This window comes from Cupressus sempervirens, chromosome 3 (genome assembly GCF_028749045.1).
Source record: "Cupressus sempervirens isolate cs-2001-9-10 chromosome 3, ASM2874904v1, whole genome shotgun sequence".
Classification (NCBI taxonomy): domain Eukaryota; kingdom Viridiplantae; phylum Streptophyta; class Pinopsida; order Cupressales; family Cupressaceae; genus Cupressus; species Cupressus sempervirens.
Genome location: NC_143120.1, coordinates 734,540,125 through 734,565,177, shown reverse-complemented (window position 1 = coordinate 734,565,177; position 25,053 = coordinate 734,540,125). Strand labels below are relative to the sequence as shown.

Here is a 25,053-nt window from a genome sequence, read left to right as displayed (position 1 = left end):
TTGAATTGAGTTGAGAGGAAGTGAAGGCTGATTGCTTGAATGGTTGCCAAGCAAATCAAAGCTGGGATGACAATGGAGGCCACACAATGAATCGGTACATGAGAACTGAACTGAGATGTGTACATGCAAAGTGAGTTATACTTAAATGATCAAACCGGTTATTACTTTCTAACCATTGTAAATAGTATTTGAAATCCTTTAATCAAGGTTGACCGAACAGTCATAGTGACCTAACAGTCTATGTAATTCCTCTAATAAGTTGTCGTTCTAATGGGATGTTCTGAATTCCTTTAACAAGGCCACTTCTAATAGGGTGACTCAATCCTTCAAATAACAAGGTCACATTTAATAGTTTGTAGTGAAAACTTTTACAGGGTTGGCTCCTAACAGGGCCCGCTTAAGAAGAGTGAAACTTAGTGAAATGTTGTTGGTGGTTTTTCCTAAATTGGGCTTGCATGTTCAAACCTAGTGACAAACTTATGTGAATCTTATTGTGGCATTTTATCGACTAATGTTTACATTCTGTAAGCCTGCTATTTTAGAACAGTGAACCGCTAGCTAATGTTAATAGAAATTTATAGTGGAGACCGAGCAATAAAATGATAAGATCTGGAGTTGTTTAAGTGTTTGATTTTTCAATTGGTACATCTCGACCTTGGGTAACTAATTCACCCCACACCCTCAGTTATTATAAATATTCTAACACTTTTCATACATATTTTTAGCATAACATGATAACTTATTCCAAAAAAACTTGTCAACTTTCCTGACACTAATTTTCTGAATTTTCATTGCCACTTAAGAACCTAGTTTGACATACCATGATCCTTCAAATACCCATGTTCTTTCGTGTCATTAAATTTCACAATATTCTTTCGTAAAAGTTTGACTTGTAATATTTGATAATGACGAATCGGATAGGCCAATTCAGTGACTTAAGTATGGATTAGTTGCAACTAAAAATCTTAGGATTCAAAGATGTCGTGCTCAAACAATCTATGTTCAGCACGTGAACAGAGCTCAAGCTCATCTTAGTTTATTTCACAGATAAATTACAACTATGTTGTCACATACATAGGGAAGACTAATCTATCTAAATATAATATAGTTATCTTATTTTACTTTATTTTTAAACATATTTTGAGGTCATGTCTCATAAACATTATAAAATTTCTAAACACGTGCACCTATTCTTTCCTTTAAATTCTGTACAATTATTAGTTTTAATGATCCTTGAGAATGTAAAATGAATTATTTTTAATTTCTATCCTTTATGAATTTATTTATCTAATTCCTTTATCACACTACAATGAATGTGTCACTTATATCACTCAAGATAGATTGTGATAAAGATTTGTTTTATGTCATTTGATTTAATTACATGTTGTATATAACTAGATAAACAATTTCGTTCACGAGAAAAATTTTGCCTCTATAAACCAATGGTGAAATAACCTATTGTAGATTGCACCTATAGAGAGATACATATGGTGTCAAGCTATCCTTTTGGAACATGGAAACACTCTCAAGTTTTGGGTGAACCTGTGGTGAGATTGAATCTCTAAATTAAGGGGTGGCTTCCCCTAATGAATCGCCTAAAACTAAATATGGATAGAAAAATCCATAACAAGAAAGAAAATTTCATCATCCCAAACTTAATAAAACAATATTATAGAGCCGGGCCCTTCTGTTGGTTAATATTTCGAAAACTTCGGTGCGCGTGATCGTACGATGTAAAGCGGGCTGAGAAAAATGTGAACAAGGCTGCAGAGTTGGTGGGTTCCTACACAAATAAGGGAAGGGCTGGAACTTTTCTAACACTTAGGGCCCGTTTGGTGAGAGGAATAGGAATACGTATTCCAAAAAATTTGAATTCCTTGTTTGGATGCACCAAAACGGGATTGGAATACGAGGTAAAAATGGAATACGTATTCCATTTTTGGCCCAAAAATGGGATTTTGCAATTCCACCAAAATAGGTGTTATTGGAATACGTATTCCTATTCCATTTTTTTAAATTTTAGAAAACATAAATTTTCGGGTCCGCGAATTCCCATCAAGTATTGGCTGAACCAAACGGAGAACAGGAATACTTTTTATTCCAGAATACAATACGTATTCCTATTCCACTCACCGAACGGGCCCTTACGTACTCACTCGACCAAGTCTAAAGCATTTGAATCTGTTTTGTGGATACGCAGAAAACATTTCCGTGTTGATGAATATACTTTCCTGCACAAAGAGAGAGGAATGGGAAGAACAAATCTACCGAATCAGTTCGAGCAAACGAAAAGACCACCTACTAACCAAATATATTATAACTAACGACTACGTCAAAAATGAATTGGTCCCCTCAATTGTAATGAGCAATTACTCCATCAGCATGAATCAGTCCGTAAATAACAGGTCAACAATTGCATGATATTGGAAGTATATTACAATTAAACAATTACGTGGGAAAGGATTAGTCCTCGCATGTTTCCCCTATATAATAGGCATGTAATGGTCTTGTAATATACACAAATATTCAATCACACATCCATATCCTGAGCTCTTCTGTTGGAGACTCTCCAGCATAAAATGGCGAAGGGAATGATGATTTGCTTGCAATTGTCGTTGGGACTCTTCCTGTTGATGTGTTGTTACAGTGAAGATGTGATGGCGGCGGATGCCGATCCCTTGCAAGATTTCTGCGTCGCAGTCCTGGACAGCGAAGGTGAGTGCAGCAATATTAATCGTTTATGTGATTATTAATGATTGGTGTGATTATAACTACCGCAAACAGTAACAAATTGTATTGATCAGTTAAGGTGAACGGATTCGTTTGCAAAGAGGCCAAGGATGCATCGGCAGAGGACTTCTTCTTCAGGGGGCTGGCGCAGGCGGGGAACACCGACAATGCAGTTAGCTCCAACGTGACCCCTGCCAACGTAATGCAGATACCGGGGCTGAACACGTTGGGAATATCTCTGGTCCGCATCGACTACGCAGTGGGTGGAATTAATCCTCCTCACACCCACCCCAGAGCCACCGAGGTTCTCTTTCTAGCGGAAGGCGAGCTCTTTGTAGGGTTTATCGACACCAACAACACCTTCTTCAGCAAGACGTTGGAAAAGGGAGACGTGTTCGTCTTCCCCAAGGCGCTCGTGCATTTCCAGCAGAATGTGGGGAAGGAGAATGCGGTGGCCATCGCTGCTTTGAGCAGCCAGCTCCCGGGAGTGCAGACAATCGCCAATTCTCTCTTTGGCGCGAACCCCCCTCTCCCCGATTCCGTGCTCAGCAAGCCCTTCCGCATCACCCAACAGCTCGTGGTTTACATTCAGAAGCAATTCGCATAGCATTCCCATGCTCAATGCTCAATGCTCAACTCAATTCGTTGCATCATCCAATCTATTCAATAAATAAAAGAACACTAGAACAAGGCGTGGGGAGACCCTCTTTATTATTCACCCTTTTTCTTTTCCATTCCTTGGAATAAATGTACCAGAGTGTGGCTCTAATCTCCGTGCCGGTGTATTTTCTTTATTAAAAAAAATTGTAGTCAAATAAAAGTACTCAATATCATTATCGCGTTCTCGCACTATTTATGGGACACGTTTCAACAAAGAAAATTGGTTCTAGACTTATTTTGAATAGTTCTAAATAAGGAGGTTAGTATATCTATAATACAAATAACTGCCTTCTGTTCGTTATGTTATTAAAATAATAAAACAATGAATAAATATTTACAAATGAATTTTACTCAATTCTGATATAGCTTATAAATTTGACAATTAAATATTTCTTTTATAATATGTTTTATGCATTCACTATATTTCTAGTATAGGGTTCCTTAAAAATTAGAATTAACTATATTGGACTTTACATCTATTGTGTTACTCAATCGAATGCATGCTTAAGCTCTATAATAAAGCTCATGCAAAACTAGATTCTTAGAATGTGTGGAGGCACTATCTAAGGTGTTACTAGAATGTGTAATATCAAATTATCTAAGTACGGAATCCAAGTCATGTATAGGAGATAGTAAGATCTGGCCAATCATATTTGAGAAACCTGAAGGAGACAGAGTCTACTTTGTGAATTTGAAGGCATGTACCCAACAAATCATGCTTCGGCCCATAAGAAGTGCAGTTGGGACGAAGAAAAGCATTATATAGAACACGCGAACCTATACAAAGAGATATCTCATAGAGAGCACAAGCTACATTTCCAAATCGAATGTAATAGATGTACACGTTTATATATCACATGTACATTCATTTGAAAACTTTAACGGTTAGATCAATTCAATATTACTTGGTAGTTATCTCCAAAAGCTTGCAAAGCTTAATGAGCTATAATCAGCTATCCAAAGGTATGAGTGTGAGAATTTCTATGATGGTAAACTAACATCCTCACAAATGAAACATGTCATGATACGAACTTTAATGTTCTACAATTCTAGATCTTGCGGCTCCGTTCCCTTGATTGATACATAATTTGCGTCTTTGTTTCATGAAAAGATGGAGATGAAGATGTATGATTTCGTATTGCTATGGTATAACAAAATGTATAAATCTCTCTGCTAGATACTAGATGCATTAACAAGGAATGGAATAGTATCTCTTACAATAGGGGTCTATATTGTATGCTAATAAGAAGCAATTGTCACGAGTTACCCCATTCGAAACACAACTTAGAATTCAAATGTTTTTTTTTTTTCAGTTAACTTATTTCTTTCCTTAATACTATTATCTTGGAGCGGGGATGACTGCGAGGCAAGCTGCATTTTCTTACAGTGAGTGGGCCAACGATGGAGGGAGAGAGGGCTCTGATGATGCCACACCAGACGAATGGAGGGTGCTTCTCAAACATGTGTCTCATTGGTTCTTCCATGGTATGGCAGTGGTTTTTGCAGAGTAATGGACCATGCTTCTTTATTTCGGGGGATTTTTTGACCCACGGGATGCTCGCTTCTCAGAGGTGTTTCTCGATGGAGGGAGGATCTCTGGTCTTATTGGTGTCCTGTTGGGTCAGTGGGGAATCTTCCTTGATGATGCCCTCTTTGTTTTTTCATGTGGGAAGTCATATTTTTTTCTTTTTCATGGTTCTACCAGGGGTGCCTTGCTTCTGGGTTTGTCAGATCTGGGACTCTTTGATGGGTTAGCAGTTAGCAGTGATGGATCTATCCATTCCATAGGTTGGTGGGTTTTCCGCATTTGAACCTTTGTTTTTTACAGAGGTGGACTTTAGTTGAGGTTTTTTTTTCTCGTTGTTTGGCACTAGGTTCTTTTATTTCTAACATTTTCTAATGTTTTTTGTTTGTATGATGGGTCAGCGCCCTCTTGCTGCTTTTTATATTCAAAAAATTATTTATTTTCTTGATACAAGATGTCAATTTGTGTAGTGATGAAGAAAGTCCAAAGGTTATTAACTTCTTTAATTTTGTAAAATTCTCTATTATAGGGCAAGAAAATAGAGATACATCTATTACACTGTGATAAAATGCAGGTCTTCATCTTGTATAGTAGTCCAATAAATTTGCAACTTTCAGTTCTAATGGTTGAGAAGTAGCTAATAATGGATTATTACATTTATTACAATAGGGGGAGCTAATGTAGAGTTGAAATAATAATTTAAATGAAAATTCATGGCGGTGATGAAGTTTGTTAAATAATGAAACCTGGTTTTATTTTTATCAATTGCATTGATGGAGTAGAGGGTTTAATAGTTAAAACTTGTGCACTCTTTCTAATCTTTGTAACATTTCTCAAATTTTTGAGAATTCTATTTTCTGGGCAACCCAAAAATGTTCATGAAAAGGGAGGGAAAAGGTAGTAGTAAGGAATATTAATAAGAGCTTACAAACATAAATGATCTTCACACTCCAGTTTTAACTAAATATGTAAAGAAAAATGGTGGAGCCAAGAAGTTGAAGGAACTATTAAGAAAAAAAATAACTATCAGATTTCAACTTCAATTAAATCGCGCGAAGTAAAATGGTGGAATCGAAGGCTTTCAAACTGAAGATTCAATTGATCGTTGTTGTTGTTATACATTGTGAAATAATATAAATATTTTGATAGAGATAATTTCAGGAGCGTGTGTGATGGATTTTATCCTACCATTTTATTGAAATTTACAACTTCATGAGAACTGAAATTTCTAAATCAAAATGACTTCTTAAAATTTTCAATTTGATTGAGCTATGCTGTCATGCCAAAGAATTGGGGCAAAAACACACCAACAAATTTTATTTTATTTTTAGATCAATAACACCACAAAGCTTGAAAAGTTTAGATGCACACGTTAAAGTATAGGTAAAATGAGAAACAGATATGGGATCTCCTAACGATGACCTGTCATTTCCATTCAAGTTTATCATCGATGAGTGTGAAAAGGTCGTTAAATCTAAGCATTCGTTATTAAATTGATTTCATCTTTTTTTTCATTATTGCTTTGATTTTAAGGTAATATATTATAATTAAACACAATTAAACCAAATTATCGTAAACTCGCAATAATAAACAACTATCTAGATATATATTCAACACTTAAAATTTAATCTAATAATCTAACTTAATTTTACAACCTTTACTAATCTAAAACATTTTAAGATACAATAACACTAACCTTTGATTTAAGAACGATATAACCACTTAAAATAATAAATCTAAATATATTTGAAAATGGGTTAAATACAGCAGCTAATTTATCTTAGACAACCTTTTCAAATCAATAATGATACTAAATTTTTAAATATAATCTAACATACGAACATTCTAACTAAAATGTACTAAATAACTAATATTTAAAAACATAATAATTAAAATTACTTCAAAATAATACTAGCAAAAATTTTTTTTAACAAAACTTACTCATCTAACATTAATTTGAAATCTAACACCTTATTACTTTTATTTACATTTAAAATATTATACTAACAACATAAAAGAATACCAGACCCACTAACAAACACAATTTACGACTACCCTTAAAATAGTGTTAATATGTACGTTATAACATTATTTTGAACAAAATATTAACAACAATATAACTCAATAATTCTAATAATAATTTAGACAATTATAACTCTAATTTTTTTTTAAACATAGAAAAGAACGAACTCTCCAATACATCACAGTGATCGTCGAGAGAATGAAAACTGACCAGGAGACAACCAATCATAACATGAAGACCAAATCAGACATTGACTCCCATCCCGAGTTTACACAACAGGTTTGACATTGAACTAGACTAGGGAGAAGGTGGATTTTTTCGACAGGAGACATCAGGCACACCACCAAAATAGGTGCCCTTTCGGGGCTATAACTCAAGAACTTCTGTTCTTCCATTCTTACATTCCAAAACTCATACGTGGTTTGTGTTGACAAGTAGGGGCCCATAACACCCTACCCTCTCTCCCTCTTCTCGTCCTGAGAAGAGACTCTACACTGTCAGAGTCCAACTAAAGACCTTTCCCTGTACATGGCCACTTCTGCCCTATCCGAGGGTGAGTAATGCCAATACACGTATACAATCCCTTTGAAATTCAAAGCAAAAATACAAAGGAAAGACATTTAAGTTACTCTGTTTCAAACCCTCCCAACATACTCAACACACACACGAACATGTGCATAAACAATAAAATTGAAACATGAAGCACAACATGAACAAAATGAGGTGAAGTATTCCTACCTTCAAATTTGGGTTATGGCAATAGAACAAGTTTGAGATGAGCATTCCCTTCCTTCTCCTTCTCCTTCTCCTTCTCCTTCAATCCTGATTTTCACTCTAAAAGTAGAGGTTGGGTGAACACTCCAAACCTCCTCAAAATTGCCTCTAAATAAGATCACAAACTCAACCATCTCTAAAAAGAAATAACTCCCCCACTTGCCTAAAAGTTCTAGAGGCTTCTAACACAACTAGGCCTAAGGCTAACCTCAAGGTGGAGTTCAAGCTATCCAACCCATGATGAAATCAATCGATTTTCGCAATAAAGCAAAAATGGTGTTTTTGAGTGACCATAAAAGTCAACAAAAGGGGCTAAGGGGGTGGAAAATGCCCCCAAGCCATACCCATTCCTCTTGGATACTTAGATTTCATGTTTTTAGGTCTTTAGGATTAATTAGGGACCTATTAAAGGCTAGGAAATTTTAGGACTATCTAACAACCTTCAAAATGTAGATTAAACACTAATCTGGATTAGGGGTAATTAATATCGATTACTAACTTGATTAGCAAAAAGATCACTAAGCTACTCTGACTTAGATCTTTAGGTTACTCGGTTAACCCTAACTATCATGCTGGAATGCATATACAATTCACGAGTGTCAAGGGACACTATAAAAACATTGTTACAAAACATTAACATTTACTGATTACAGAATGATACATTCGTTCAATTCACAATACAAATAAAATACAAACAACAAGGTTTGTATCCTTCATCAAATTTAACCATAGTTTCCACAAACAGTACATAGGGTTCAGTTTTGTTTCTCCGTTAGATTTTCTCAGCTAAAATACCCTACACACTCATTACGCATATCAATAGCTCAAGAAAATTACATACATATATTCAAAATTTATCTGGATAGTTACATGAATCTCTCATATAATTAACTGTTTAATTCATTTCTATTCACATTTAATCATCAAAAATCACATAATCAATAATAACATAACTTATTCATTAATTCAGATTAAGTACTAGTATAATCCTCATTAGGCATGTATATACCTAAACATCATTACGTCACCAATAAAAGAATACTGAACTATCTGAAGCATAAAACTTAATCGTCCAGGTATCAAAATCAACACCCTTATGATTAGGTGAGAAAGCCTTGTATCATCGTTAGTGAAATTTTAATGTTTAAACAGTCGAGATAATGTAGTTTGTTCATGAATCACTGAATATTTAAAACACGAATGTATTAGGATGTCACTTCTTATTAGGACATCTAAACCATTAAACATTATTTCATATCCATTCTAATCTCCTACAACAGTTTTAACAGAGAGATGCATATTTAATAAGTACATGTGAGGAGGGACCTCACATCTTTCCCCATGAAAACAAGTTTTTTACAACAATCAAAAATGAAATCTATTGAAACCCATTGAAAAAATTATATTTTTTAAATGAATACCCAAACATAAAGTAGAATGTCTTGTTTTAATGAATACACAAACAATGAATTCAGCACAAGAAATCTACAAAATTTTCAATTATTGAAATCACAAACTACTATGAAGGCTGTGCAATGTACACAGATCTATACTCAAATGTCTATCACAAGTTATATTTATGTAAACCTAACAAGAAAATCATAGCAGTTTTTTTTTCCAACACAAACTCCGAAATGCCAGCACTAACCGTGCAAAATTACTAAAAAGAGCTTGACATTATTTGTCACCAGATGCTCCTATTTTCCATGGTGTATTCTCCTAGGGCCCATTTGGCAGTAGCAATTAGACTGGAATAGGTATTAGGCATATGTAAATTATGAAAATTTCTAATCCTTCCTTTGGTTGCACCAAATCAAAATTGAGAATAGGTTCATACGTATTCTCATTTTGGCCCAAAATTGAGCATTTGTAATTCCACCTAAATAGGTGGAATTGGAATATGTATTCCTTTCCTAAATTTATCTACTCATATTTCATGAAAATTTAAATTTCATGTCCATGAGGAGATTCACCGAGAGCACCCAAGTCAGAGAAATTGGTTTGCTAAAGAAATTTGTAAAATGACCAATTTTGAACAGAGGTTTCACTCTTGGGAAAACCACTATTGGATTCAAGGCATTGATTTTGAATACTGAGATCATATGCCAAAACATCAAGAATGTTTAGGGACATGAAGCATCTTATTACCTGACCGATGAAGAAAATCACAAGGAACTCGAACATCCTCTTCCTTTTTCCCTTCATAGATACTCTTGGACTCGTACACAATGAAATCGTGAAAAAATCTCACAATGTGATCCTACGACTTCAGAGCTTTATACGGTAACTTCAATTATGCCTCACACTTCTTATGCTCTTCTGGTGTTTCCCCTATTCTTGGCTGCAAATTATATGAGCAAGGGTGAGCCAAAGCAATCATACCATGGCATATCATTCTGGGAAGCTAAGTTGTTGATGTCTCTTCTGTTAAGTTTTCCTCCATCTCCAATAGCTAAGTGAGGATGCTCATTGGAACCTAATTTTCAAGAATGACAAGGTCAATCAAGATATCAAATTGGCAAGACTAGACCGTGTTTTTGTTAAAGACAAGATCCAAGTTCCATCCTCAGTCCTCATTGTGATTCATCGCTTAGAAGCCTCAAGGTCTCTAGAATGAAACATCCATCAAGAGTGAAAAGGCACACGAGAATTGGCCTGTTGACTTTCTTTATCTATTATTCAAACTCCAATTTCAATTTCATCTAACCAAATGAAGAATAGGAATACATACTTATTCTCATTTTCTATTCCAGAATAACTAAACCAGAATAATAATTCCTATTCCCATATTTTTATTCCTGTAGCCAAACGTGTCCATATTTTCCATGTATTGAATTTTTGTCTACCCTATATTGGCCACATCTGTTTCATCCTTCTATTTACATGCAAGCATACAGAGGCACATGAAGCTCATGCACAATGCCAAATGAAATCTACAAAAAAAGACACAGATCTCTGAAGCCATATTGTTTCTCTAATTTTATCCAGCATAAAACTAAAAGATACCCTAGAAAAAGAATGAGGCAACCTAAATTAAAATATAGTATTGTTGCTTAATGAATCATTTATATTTGACCATCGATTAAATGGGAAATCTTTAAATCAGCATGATTTCATAGAAATTAAATGACGTATTAAATAATATTTTATTGTATGTATAATTCATGATACGTCTGATTTGATTAATTACTATCTACCCCTAGGAAAGGATTCTTCTAACTTTCTAATAGCACTCTATCCAATGTAGTATAATTACTTGTGATATATTTATTGAAATATCAATGGATCACACATTATTTATATTTTGGTGGGAACTAGCCTAAGCATTATAAATGGATGCACGGGATATTATGCTACATAACATTTAGAGAATGAAAGGGGGGCCTAAAATTGTTCCTCAAATGAATCTGTCACTTGTCTACCATGTAAAAACCACATAAGCTCCATTGGAAGAATTGACCGTGTTGGTATCAGTGCTTGGCAGATTATTAATTTTAACAATCTAGTAAAATTATTCCTTAAAGCATCTAGTGAAACGGATGTCGCAAGTCCCAGCAGGGTCGAATCTCTTGAAGTAGTACTGGGAGATACATTTGGTGCTCATACAGGAGATGGTGCATCTAACGTAGGAATAACAAAAGCGGTCATATACAAAACTCAGCCTCAAACTTTTTGGAAAATAACAAATATAAGTTGTACTACAATTTTTAGGAAGATTAATTTGTTTTAAATCCCAAATATTTAACAAGAAGAAGTATTTTAACGCTTGGAAATGTCATTTATTATTTCTTATGTAAAAAAGAACATTCTTGGAATTTTAAGATGCGGCATGGGTTCTGCAACAGAAATGCTTCGAGCCGATGATACAGAATTTCGTTGAATGCAAATAGTTTTAAAAATTTGCGCAAATATTTTGTAATTATTACTCTCTATTCATCTATTATAATACATTTTATGTCCTTTTAATCACATGTTACATAAAATTATCTAAAATATTGAAAACGTTGAAATATTACATAATTATTAATTTATGCAGATATTAGCATGTAATATTTTATAATTATTGTCTTTTGTGAATATGAGTATATAGATTGCCTAACTTCAAATTAGACAATATGATTTGACGATCATTTTTTAAAATATTAGCATACATTTTCCCTTCCTAATGTCAAATCATACAAAATGTTTTAAAATGTGAAAATATTTATAATTATAATTCTATGCAGATTTTGGCATACACTTTCCTTCTTCATGATTATATATTACACTGTACAATCCAAACCATTGAAATATTATATAATTATTATTTTCTATAGACATCATCACACTTTTGCCCTCTTCCTTTAAATTTTTTAAAAAGTATCACATTTTGTAAATATGAATGATTACATCACATTTTATGCTTCTCGTACTACAAGAAAAAAAAATGTTATCAAGGTGAAAATATAATTAAATTAAGTCGAGAATATTAGTAACATTGCCTAACCATCAAATTATATCATAGAAAGCCTGAAGTATTCAACAAACATATAAAACGAGATAAAATAATAATATTTAGCCAAATATCATCCAATACATTATCTCTTTGTCAATTAATCCTAGAAATCAGCCAAATTAACGCACTAGCATATATTTTACTCAACTAATGGAATCTAAATTTCTATCAATTATATTATAATAGTGTTCCTAATGGCATATAGTGAGCAAGAGTACACACGTGAGTATAAATAAAATAGAGAATGTCTTGAATCATCAATTACACAAATAGGCATCAAGAATTCTAACAAAAATCAAGTAATAAAATTGTACTGAATAAAATAGAAGATCAAAGGGCTGCACACACTACCAACTTGTCCATTAAACTAGTTACAACAATAAGAGACTAAGAAATAGAAATAGGACCCTCGTGTGACCTAAATTAGAAAATTAGGCACAACGAGATGATCTCACAACATTTTATCGTTGGTCACCCAATATTGGGCTACATCCACCAACAAAAGAATCCAATATTATTAATCTACTAAATCTAAAAAGTTATAATCAATAATCCATTACAACTCAATACTATTAAAAGATGCTACAAATTTATCATATGAAATTCATAACCCTAATACATTTTAACAAGACTTGTGTCAATTACAAAATTATGGTTAGAAATATGTCAGCCAATAGAAAAACTAACTTTTGATGCCGTTGTAAAATAATTTGAAATTTGGACAAACTTTTGGGGGATGTTGCCCCTTCAACCCGACCTATACTATAAGAGGAAGCAACCCAAGGACACTGTCCGCAAACCCTATTTAAATGATTAAGGGGGGAAATACGCTAATAAAGATGGGGAAATTTTACATTTTCGGTTAGATTAGGCTCCAAATAATAACCTCATTACCATGTACCTACATGCACTTGGCCCTTGTCTATATAATTTTCTATTCTTTTTCACTCATCAACCACGTGAATCCTTTACGATTCTCTCGTGTTTGTCTCTACTTTATTTTTTATTAGTTGTATTAAATGACTTCAAGATGTATAATATTATCAATTTATGTAACAGAGATGTTGTAAAAACTCAAATTTATAGGCTCTACCAAGTCCTTCCCTTGCAAGGACCCTCCTATACCAATTATAACTTTTTAATACTCTTTATGATCTACATGTATCATAGTAAGAAACAATCCTTCTAGGTTCCATCATTTCCCTCTTTGGATCATAATTTCAATGTTCTCATTGAATTGTAGGTTTAACTATTTTATTCAAGTTAAGATATTTCGAGCTACTCTTACCAATTGAGAAATTATAATATGGATAATTTCCTAATATCTCGCCTAGTTTATGTTTCCCTTGCCACTATCTTCTCAATTTCACCATACATCATTTTATAAGTAGTCCCCTTGAAGTTTACTTACATTTATTTTTTACTATTTCATGTCATAAAATTAAAAAATATTAACTTATACGGATTAGATTTATAATTTTAAAAAAACAATGAATCAAGTACTCCAATTCAACGACACAAATACGGATTAACTATAACTAAAAAATTGAGAGTTTAAGTATATATTGGTCAAAGAATCTATGGTCAACGTGTCAATAGAACTTAGGATCCCCTTTGTCTGTTTTATAGAGAAATTAAAAGTATGTTTTCACATAGATAAGGGACATCAATATATGAAAACGTGATATAATGGACCATTTTAATTTATTTTTAAATTGATTTAATGGTATATCTCATAAAAGTTATGAAATGTCTAAATCCTATTTATCTATAGATCCCTTTGAATGCCTTGCGGTAATTCCGTCATGAGTTTTAGTTATTCTACACTAAATCATTACTAACCAAAAAAAAATTCTTTTATTTATGTGGTTTGGGATTTGGATTTGCATACATCCACTCATGTGCTTTTTGTTTATCCATTAATTTATAAGTTGAGATTTTCATTATGTATACAATTGTGTATCAAGTGACATAACTAATATAATTAAATCAAAAGTCTATAAAATGAATCTTTATCTAGATCTATATTGAGTGGAAAGCGACATATTATTTCTTGTATCATATAGATGAAGATGTAATCGTAGCATATAAATTAAAATAATTTTATTTAATGCTTTAAATATTAAAGGCATATGTTTGATGGTATAGTATGTGTCATTCGCATAAAATTTATGGTTTAGCAATTAAATCCTGAACCATATCATTTTGGTTCACAAAAAAAATGGTAAGAATGCATCATATATTTATAATAATATTCTTAACAGATACAAAAGAATGCACACAACCCTCCTAGGGCATACTTCCCATATAATTTCACTATTAGTTGGCACCCACGTGGTTGGAATAGGGATGATGTCCTAGACTAAAATGATAACTTCAAACCAATTTACCAACCCATAATAGAGTTTTATCCCATAGTAACAAAGTCATTTCAAGGTATTTGGTTTCATGGATTCACATAAATAATTATTTATTCTTTGCATGACCCAAGTTTGTGAAGGAAGATACCAATAAATAGAGGATTTGCCAAAAGGTAAAGAAACCTTTTTTTTTTAAAGAATATAATAACATAATAATATCAATGTCGACTCTCTACATCTAATGATACCAAGGACTATATTTATTTTAGGTACTAAATAGAAGCATTTACAGTAAGCAATGCCTAGAGAGTTCCACATTATACACTCAATCAAAGTAAAACTTAAATTAAATAATGTAAGGAGTATTAGTAAAACTAGCCTAAGAGTCATATTGTATCATAGAAACCTTGAAAATATTCAAAAATGCGTATTCTATAGGATAAAATAATAAGGTTTATCCAAGTATTAACAAACGCATTATCTATTTCTAAATTAATTATTGGGAATTTGTCAAACTGAGACACTAGCATATTTTTTACTCAAACAAATCAATCCAAACTTGTATAATTATTATAAGGGTGCCCCTAAAAAAATAGAATGAGTAAGAGTACACATGTATGTATAAATAAAATAGAAAATACCTTGAATCGTCAATTATAATTCTAGGAATCCAAAATTCCAACAAAGATGAAATAATGAAACGCTGTTGAATAAAATTAAAGATTGAAGGGTCATTCATGCCACCATAATATCTATTAAACTAGTTGAAATAATAAAATTTCAAGAAATTATTTAACCCTCGTCTGACCTCAACTAGAAAATTAAGCCCAACAAGAAGACACAATAATGGATCGTGTTTCATCCAATCTAAGGCTGCCCCCACCAAATAGAGTCCAATATTATTATCTATTGAATGTAACAATTTTTAATCTACAATCCCTTAGAGCTCAATAGTGTTGAAATATTATACAAATTAATCATTTTTAAATCCTAAGTTTAATATTTTTTAAAAAGATTTATGTGGGTTACAAAATTTGTATCATAAATATAACAACCAATAGAGAAAATATAATAATAAAATTCAGATGAAGTTTTAGCGGTGGTGCCCCTAAAAACCCCCCACAAGGTCGTTACCCCTTGACCTCGTTGTATACCTAGAAAAGGGGCATGAGAAGGATTTTTCTCATACACCAGGAAAGGGGCATTTCCCCCAAATGCTAGTAGAATAATTCAAGGGGAAACTATACTAACAAAAGTTGGAAAAAAATTACCCTTTGAGTCTAATTTAGCTCCATATAAAAATACGATTACCGTATACCTACACGCACATACCCTTGTCTATTTAATATTTCATTCTTTTTCACTCATCAACCACGTATATGTTTTATGATTCTTTCTAGTTTGTCTTTATTTTATTTTTAATCAATTATATCAAATGACTTCTAGACTTGGAAAATTATAAGTTTGCGTTACAATGAGGTTGTAGAAACTCATTCATCTGGTGCATGTCAAGCCCTTCCCTTTCTAGAACCCTCTTATACCAATTATAACTTATTGCATAATTTTTTTATGATCTAAATATACCTTGGTAAGAAATAGTCCTTCTATGTTCCATCATTTCCCCCTTCGCATCGTAGCTTCAATATTCTCCTCGATTTGTAAGGTTTATTGTTTCATTCACATTAATATATTTCAAGCTACTTTTACTCATTGAGAAATTGTAATATAGATATTTGCCTCATATATTTCCCAAGTCATGTTCTCCTTGTCACTATTTTATCGTTTTCACAATACTTCATTTTAGAACTAATTGCCTTGGAGATAGTGTACATTTTTGTTTTTACTGTGTCGATATGTAGGAGATCATGGTATGCCAAAAAGTGACGATATGAAATATAAGTCTTCATTGAAAAAAAAAGAAGAAGAAGCTATTTTTTAAAAATAATATCGCATTTTGTAAATATTTATTATTACGTCACATTTTACGCTTCTCCTACTATAACAAAAAAAAAATGTTATCAATTTGATGAATTCAATAATAACTTAAGGTGGTCAAATATGAGATTTAATATTCTACAAAAAAAAAATTAATGGAAAATTTGTAATTATCTAATTTCTTAGAAATAAATTATAAACAAATATGTGCTACATCCTAACATAATTGTATTACTTAGATCTAGAATCTTGTAAAAGAAAAAATATTATCATTTGACTTTGTTTAAGATGGTTAGCCATTCACCTGTTTCTAATCTTCTTATAAAGAAAAATTGTACTAATGTATTCAAATTTAAAGGTTTCATCATATAGAAATCATTCTTTCATAAAATGATTTTCATATTACAAACTAGATTTAATTTTGTACAATTTCTTGTTGGAAACTACAATTGAAACAATTGTTTTGTTGTCATTAATGTCAAACCTATTGGTGAGATAGTGTTATCTGATCTAACTGCCATATCTATTTGATTGATTAAGAGGATTTGAGAAGTTGTTCATAACAGAAGCATCTAGAGGATAGGTTGAGTTTTGATGAGGAAACTAAAAATTGACACTTGATTAGTTGGAATTTGACAAGATGTATTGATTGTTCAAATCATGTTACAAGAGGAGAAGCCAGTAACGATCAAGTCTTGAAAGTGTGATAAAAGATAGATCAAATGTATAGGCTTGACAGAGTAACATAGTAGAAGACTAAAGAATTTTGACGTACATGCCAAGTGATGCTAGTGCCAACTGGGCTACAGTAAGTGTCGAGTAAAATCAGTATTGACCGAGCATCAGTGTCGACCGAGTGACAGTGTATATGTCGAGTGAGAAATTTAATAGCAATCGAGTAACCCAATGATGACTGAGTGTCAGAACACAGTGTTCCCCAACGAACAACATCTTAACTGTTTGCGACGAATCATAATTTCTAACCGGCCAAGTTGATTTCTTGGGATATGGAAAGCGTGTTGAGATAAGAATCAATGAGTTTGATCATTTAATTCTAGGAGAGGATTAGGTAAACGGCCTAAGAGATGGATTCCAAGAGAAGTTTCTACAAAAGAAGAGATAAACAAAATGGTGATCATATATAATTTATTTGATGGATTGAATCCTAAATCCTAAGATCTGCAGTGTTGATTAAAAGGAAAAGGATCATGATTTCCTGTTTAAAGAAGTACATGGGTAAAATTTCTATATGAGCAGAGAGACTGTATGCTTGTAAACAAGTTCCATAGATTTGGAGTTATTGTTGACATTATTGACTGGCGAATCTAAGCAGAAGGTTGAATTGAGTTGAGAGGAAGTGAAGGCTGATTGCTTGAATGGTTGCCAAGCAAATCAAAGCTGGGATGACAATGGAGGCCACACAATGAATGGGTACATGAGAACTGAACTGAGATGTGTACATGCAAAGTGAGTTATACTTAAATGATCAAACCGGTTATTACTTTCTAACCATTGTAAATAGTATTTGAAATCCTTTAATCAAGGTTGACCGAACAGTCATAGTGACCTAACAGTCTATGTAATTCCTCTAATAAGTTGTCGTTCTAATGGGATGTTCTGAATTCCTTTAACAAGGCCACTTCTAATAGGGTGACTCAATCCTTCAAATAACAAGGTCACATTTAATAGTTTGTATTGAAAACTTTTACAGGGTTGGCTCCTAACAGGGCCCGCTTAAGAAGAGTGAAACTTAGTGAAATGTTGTTGGTGGTTTTTCCTAAATTGGGCTTGCATGGTCAAACCTAGTGACAAACTTATGTGAATCTTATTGTGGCATTTTATCGACTAATGTTTACATTCTGTAAGCCTGCTATTTTAGAACAGTGAACCGCTAGCTTATGTTAATAGAAATTTATAGTGGAGACCGAGCAATAAAATGATAAGATCTGGAGTTGTTTAAGTGTTTGATTTTTCAATTGGTACATCTCGACCTTGGGTAACTAATTCACCCCACACCCTCAGTTATTATAAATATTCTAACACTTTTCATACATATTTTTAGCATAACATGATAACTTATTCCAAAAAAACTTGTCAACTTTCCTGACACTAATTTTCTGAATTTTCATTGCCACTTAAGAACCTAGTTTGACATACCATGATCCTTCAAATACCCATGTTCTTTCGCGTCATTAAATTTCACAATATTCTTTCGTAAAAGTTTAACTTGTAATATTTGATAATGACGAATCGGATAGGCCAATTCAGTGACTTAAGTATGGATTAGTTGCAACTAAAAATCTTAGGATTCAAAGATGTCGTGCTCAAACAATCTATGTTCAGCACGTGAACAGAGCTCAAGCTCATCTTAGTTTATTTCATAGATAAATTACAACTATGTTGTCACATACATAGGGAAGACTAATCTATCTAAATATAATATAGTTATCTTATTTTACTTTATTATTAAACATATTTTGAGGTCATGTCTCATAAACATTATAAAATTTCTAAACACGTGCACCTATTCTTTCCTTTAAATTCTGTACAATTATTAGTTTTAATGATCCTTGAGAATGTAAAATGAATTATTTTTAATTTCTATCCTTTATGAATTTATTTATCTAATTCCTTTATCACACTACAATGAATGTGTCACTTATATCACTCAAGATAGATTGTGATAAAGATTTGTTTTATGTCATTTGATTTAATTACATGTTGTATTTAACTAGATAAACAATTTCGTTCACGAGAAAAATTTTGCCTCTATAAACTAATGGTGAAATAACCTATTGTAGATTGCACCTATAGAGAGATACATATGGTGTCAAGCTATCCTTTTGGAACATGGAAACACTCTCAAGTTTTGGGTGAACCTGTGGTGAGATTGAATCTCTAAATTAAGGGGTGGCTTCCCCTAATGAATCGCCTAAAACTAAATATGGATAGAAAAATCCATAACAAGAAAGAAAATTTCATCATCCCAAACTTAATAAAACAATATTATAGAGCCGGGCCCTTCTGTTGGTTAATATTTCGAAAACTTCGGTGCGCGTGATCGTACGATGTAAAGCGGGCTGAGAAAAATGTGAACAAGGCTGCAGAGTTGGTGGGTTCCTACACAAATAAGGGAAGGGCTGGAACTTTTCTAACACTTAGGGCCCGTTTGGTGAGAGGAATAGGAATACGTATTCCAAAAAATTTGAATTCCTTGTTTGGATGCACCAAAACGGGATTGGAATACGAGGTAAAAATGGAATACGTATTCCATTTTTGGCCCAAAAATGGGATTTTGCAATTCCACCAAAATAGGTGTTATTGGAATACGTATTCCTATTCCATTTTTTTAAATTTTAGAAAACATAAATTTTCGGGTCCGCGAATTCCCATCAAGTATTGGCTGAACCAAACGGAGAACAGGAATACTTTTTATTCCAGAATACAATACGTATTCCTATTCCACTCACCGAACGGGCCCTTACGTACTCACTCGACCAAGTCTAAAGCATTTGAATCTGTTTTGTGGATACGCAGAAAACATTTCCGTGTTGATGAATATACTTTCCTGCACAAAGAGAGAGGAATGGGAAGAACAAATCTACCGAATCAGTTCGAGCAAACGAAAAGACCACCTACTAACCAAATATATTATAACTAACGACTACGTCAAAAATGAATTGGTCCCCTCAATTGTAATGAGCAATTACTCCATCAGCATGAATCAGTCCGTAAATAACAGGTCAACAATTGCATGATATTGGAAGTATATTACAATTAAACAATTACGTGGGAAAGGATTAGTCCTCGCATGTTTCCCCTATATAATAGGCATGTAATGGTCTTGTAATATACACAAATATTCAATCACACATCCATATCCTGAGCTCTTCTGCTGGAGACTCTCCAGCATAAAATGGCGAAGGGAATGATGATTTGCTTGCAATTGTCGTTGGGACTCTTCCTGTTGATGTGTTGTTACAGTGAAGATGTGATGGCGGCGGATTCCGATCCCTTGCAAGATTTCTGCGTCGCAGTCCTGGACAGCGAAGGTGAGTGCAGCAATATTAATCGTTTATGTGATTATTAATGATTGGTGTGATTATAACTACCGCAAACAGTAACAAATTGTATTGATCAGTTAAGGTGAACGGATTCGTTTGCAAAGAGGCCAAGGATGCATCGGCAGAGGACTTCTTCTTCAGGGGGCTGGCGCAGGCGGGGAACACCGACAATGCAGTTAGCTCCAACGTGACCCCTGCCAACGTAATGCAGATACCGGGGCTGAACACGTTGGGAATATCTCTGGTCCGCATCGACTACGCAGTGGGTGGAATTAATCCTCCTCACACCCACCCCAGAGCCACCGAGGTTCTCTTTCTAGCGGAAGGCGAGCTCTTTGTAGGGTTTATCGACACCAACAACACCTTCTTCAGCAAGACGTTGGAAAAGGGAGACGTGTTCGTCTTCCCCAAGGCGCTCGTGCATTTCCAGCAGAATGTGGGGAAGGAGAATGCGGTGGCCATCGCTGCTTTGAGCAGCCAGCTCCCGGGAGTGCAGACAATCGCCAATTCTCTCTTTGGCGCGAACCCCCCTCTCCCCGATTCCGTGCTCAGCAAGCCCTTCCGCATCACCCAACAGCTCGTGGTTTACATTCAGAAGCAATTCGCATAGCATTCCCATGCTCAATGCTCAATGCTCAACTCAATTCGTTGCATCATCCAATCTATTCAATAAATAAAAGAACACTAGAACAAGGCGTGGGGAGACCCTCTTTATTATTCACCCTTTTTCTTTTCCATTCCTTGGAATAAATGTACCAGAGTGTGGCTCTAATCTCCGTGCCGGTGTATTTTCTTTATTAAAAAAAATTGTAGTCAAATAAAAGTACTCAATATCATTATCGCGTTCTCGCACTATTTATGGGACACGTTTCAACAAAGAAAATTGGTTCTAGACTTATTTTGAATAGTTCTAAATAACGAGGTTAGTATATCTATAATACAAATAACTGCCTTCTGTTCGTTATGTTATTAAAATAATAAAACAATGAATAAATATTTACAAATGAATTTTACTCAATTCTGATATAGCTTATAAATTTGACAATTAAATATTTCTTTTATAATATGTTTTATGCATTCACTATATTTCTAGTATAGGGTTCCTTAAAAATTAGAATTAACTATATTGGACTTTACATCTATTGTGTTACTCAATCGAATGCATGCTTAAGCTCTATAATAAAGCTCATGCAAAACTAGATTCTTAGAATGTGTGGAGGCACTATCTAAGGTGTTACTAGAATGTGTAATATCAAATTATCTTAAGTACGGAATCCAAGTCATGTATAGGAGATAGTAAGATCTGGCCAATCATATTTGAGAAACCTGAAGGAGACAGAGTCTACTTTGTGAATTTGAAGGCATGTAACCAACAAATCATGCTTCGGCCCATAAGAAGTGCAGTTGGGACGAAGAAAAGCATTATATAGAACACGCGAACCTATACAAAGAGATATCTCATAGAGAGCACAAGCTACATTTCCAAATCGAATGTAATAGATGTACACGTTTATATATCACATGTACATTCATTTGAAAACTTTAACGGTTAGATCAATTCAATATTACTTGGTAGTTATCTCCAAAAGCTTGCAAAGCTTAATGAGCTATAATCAACTATCCAAAGGTATGAGTGTGAGAATTTCTATGATGGTAAACTAACATCCTCACAAATGAAACATGTCATGATACGAACTTTAATGTTCTACAATTCTAGATCTTGCGGCTCCGTTCCCTTGATTGATACATAATTTGCGTCTTTGTTTCATGAAAAGATGGAGATGAAGATGTATGATTTCGTATTGCTATGGTATAACAAAATGTATAAATCTCTCTGCTAGATACTAGATGCATTAACAAGGAATGGAATAGTATCTCTTACAATAGGGGTCTATATTGTATGCTAATAAGAAGCAATTGTCACGAGTTACCCCATTCGAAACACAACTTAGAATTCAAATGTTTTTTTTTTTTTTTCAGTTAACTTATTTCTTTCCTTAATACTATTATCTTGGAGCGGGGATGACTGCGAGGCAAGCTGCATTTTCTTACAGTGAGTGGCCAACGATGGAGGGAGAGAGGGATCTGATGATGCCACACCAGACGAATGGAGGGTGCTTCTCAAACATGTGTCTCATTGGTTCCTCCATGGTATGGCAGTGGTTTTTGCAGAGTAATGGACCATGCTTCTTTATTTCGGGGGATTTTTTGACCCACGGGATGCTCGCTTCTCAGAGGTGTTTCTCGATGGAGGGAGGATCTCTGGTCTTATTGGTGTCCTGTTGGGTCAGTGGGGAATCTTCCTTGATGATGCCCTCTTTGTTTTTTCATGTGGGAAGTCATATTTTTTTCTTTTTCATGGTTCTACCAGGGGTGCCTTGCTTCTGGGTTTGTCAGATCTGGGACTCTTTGATGGGTTAGCAGTTAGCAGTGATGGATCTATCCATTCCATAGGTTGGTGGGTTTTCCGCATTTGAACCTTTGTTTTTTACAGAGGTGGACTTTAGTTGAGGTTCTTTTTTTCTCGTTGTTTGGCACTAGGTTCTTTTATTTCTAACATTGTCTAATGTTTTTTGTTTGTATGATGGGTCAGCGCCCTCTTGCTGCTTTTTATATTCAAAAAATTATTTATTTTCTTGATACAAGATGTCAATTTGTGTAGTGATGAAGAAAGTCCAAAGGTTATTAACTTCTTTAATTTTGTAAAATTCTCTATTATAGGGCAAGAAAATAGAGATACATCTATTACACTGTGATAAAATGCAGGTCTTCATCTTGTATAGTAGTCCAATAAATTTGCAACTTTCAGTTCTAATGGTTGAGAAGTAGCTAATAATGGATTATTACATTTATTACAATAGGGGGAGCTAATGTAGAGTTGAAATAATAATTTAAATGAAAATTCATGGCGGTGATGAAGTTTGTTAAATAATGAAACCTGGTTTTATTTTTATCAATTGCATTGATGGAGTAGAGGGTTTAATAGTTAAACTTTGTGCACTCTTTCTAATCTTTGTAACATTTCTCAAATTTTTGAGAATTCTATTTTCTGGGCAACCCAAAAATGTTCATGAAAAGGGAGGGAAAAGGTAGTAGTAAGGAATATTAATAAGAGCTTACAAACATAAATGATCTTCACACTCCAGTTTTAACTAAATATGTAAAGAAAAATGGTGGAGCCAAGAAGTTGAAGGAACTATTAAGAAAAAAAATAACTATCAGATTTCAACTTCAATTAAATCGCGCGAAGTAAAATGGTGGAATCGAAGGCTTTCAAACTGAAGATTCAATTGATCGTTGTTGTTGTTATACATTGTGAAATAATATAAATATTTTGATAGAGATAATTTCAGGAGCGTGTGTGATAGATTTTATCCTACCATTTTATTGAAATTTACAACTTCATGAGAACTGAAATTTCTAAATCAAAATGACTTCTTAAAATTTTCAATTTGATTGAGCTATTCTGTCATGCCAAAGAATTGGGGCAAAAACACACCAAAAATTTTTATTTTATTTTTAGATCAATAACACCACAAAGCTTGAAAAGTTTAGATGCACACGTTAAAATATAGGTAAAATGAGAAACAGATATGGGATCTCCTAACGATGACCTGTCATTTCCATTCAAGTTTATCATCGATGAGTGTGAAAAGGTCGTTAAATCTAAGCATTCGTTATTAAATTGATTTCATCTTTTTTTTCATTATTGCTTTGATTTTAAGGTAATATATTATAATTAAACACAATTAAACCAAATTATCGTAAACTCGCAATAATAAACAACTATCTAGATATATATTCAACACTTGAAATTTAATCTAATAATCTAACTTAATTTTACAACCTTTACTAATCTAAAACATTTTAAGATACAATAACACTAACCTTTGATTTAAGAACGATATAACCACTTAAAATAATAAATCTAAATATATTTGAAAATGGGTTAAATACAGCAGCTAATTTATCTTAGACAACCTTTTCAAATCAATAATGATACTAAATGTTTAAATATAATCTAACATACGAACATTCTAACTAAAATGTACTAAATAACTAATATTTAAAAACATAATAATTAAAATTACTTCAAAATAATACTAGCAAAAAATTTTTTTAACAAAACTTACTCATCTAACATTAATTTGAAATCTAACACCTTATTACTTTTATTTACATTTAAAATATTATACTAACAACATAAAAGAATACCAGACCCACTAACAAACACAATTTACGACTACCCTTAAAATAGTGTTAATATGTACGTTATAACATTATTTTGAACAAAATATTAACAACAATATAACTCAATAATTCTAATAATAATTTAGACAATTATAACTCTAATTTTTTTTTAAACATAGAAAAGAACGAACTCTCCAATACATCACAGTGATCGTCGAGAGAATGAAAACTGACGAGGAGACAACCAATCATAACATGAAGACCAAATCAGACATTGACTCCCATCCCGAGTTTAC

The 25,053-nt window shown here is 33.3% G+C and overlaps 2 protein-coding genes across 2 annotated transcripts; both read left to right on the top strand.

The window, feature by feature from the left end:
* Positions 1–2,579: 2,579 nt before the first annotated feature.
* LOC149568875 (putative germin-like protein 2-2) lies at positions 2,580–3,337 on the top strand. The gene is made up of 2 exons (XM_089816789.1): positions 2,580–2,715; positions 2,805–3,337. The coding sequence occupies exons 1-2, from the start codon at positions 2,580–2,582 to the stop codon at positions 3,335–3,337; spliced, it is 669 nt and encodes a 222-aa protein (XP_089672915.1).
* A 17,081-nt stretch (positions 3,338–20,418) lies between these two features.
* On the top strand, positions 20,419–21,176 carry LOC149568874 (putative germin-like protein 2-2). Its single transcript, XM_089816788.1, has 2 exons — positions 20,419–20,554; positions 20,644–21,176. The coding sequence occupies exons 1-2, from the start codon at positions 20,419–20,421 to the stop codon at positions 21,174–21,176; spliced, it is 669 nt and encodes a 222-aa protein (XP_089672914.1).
* The last annotated feature ends 3,877 nt before the right edge of the window (positions 21,177–25,053 follow it).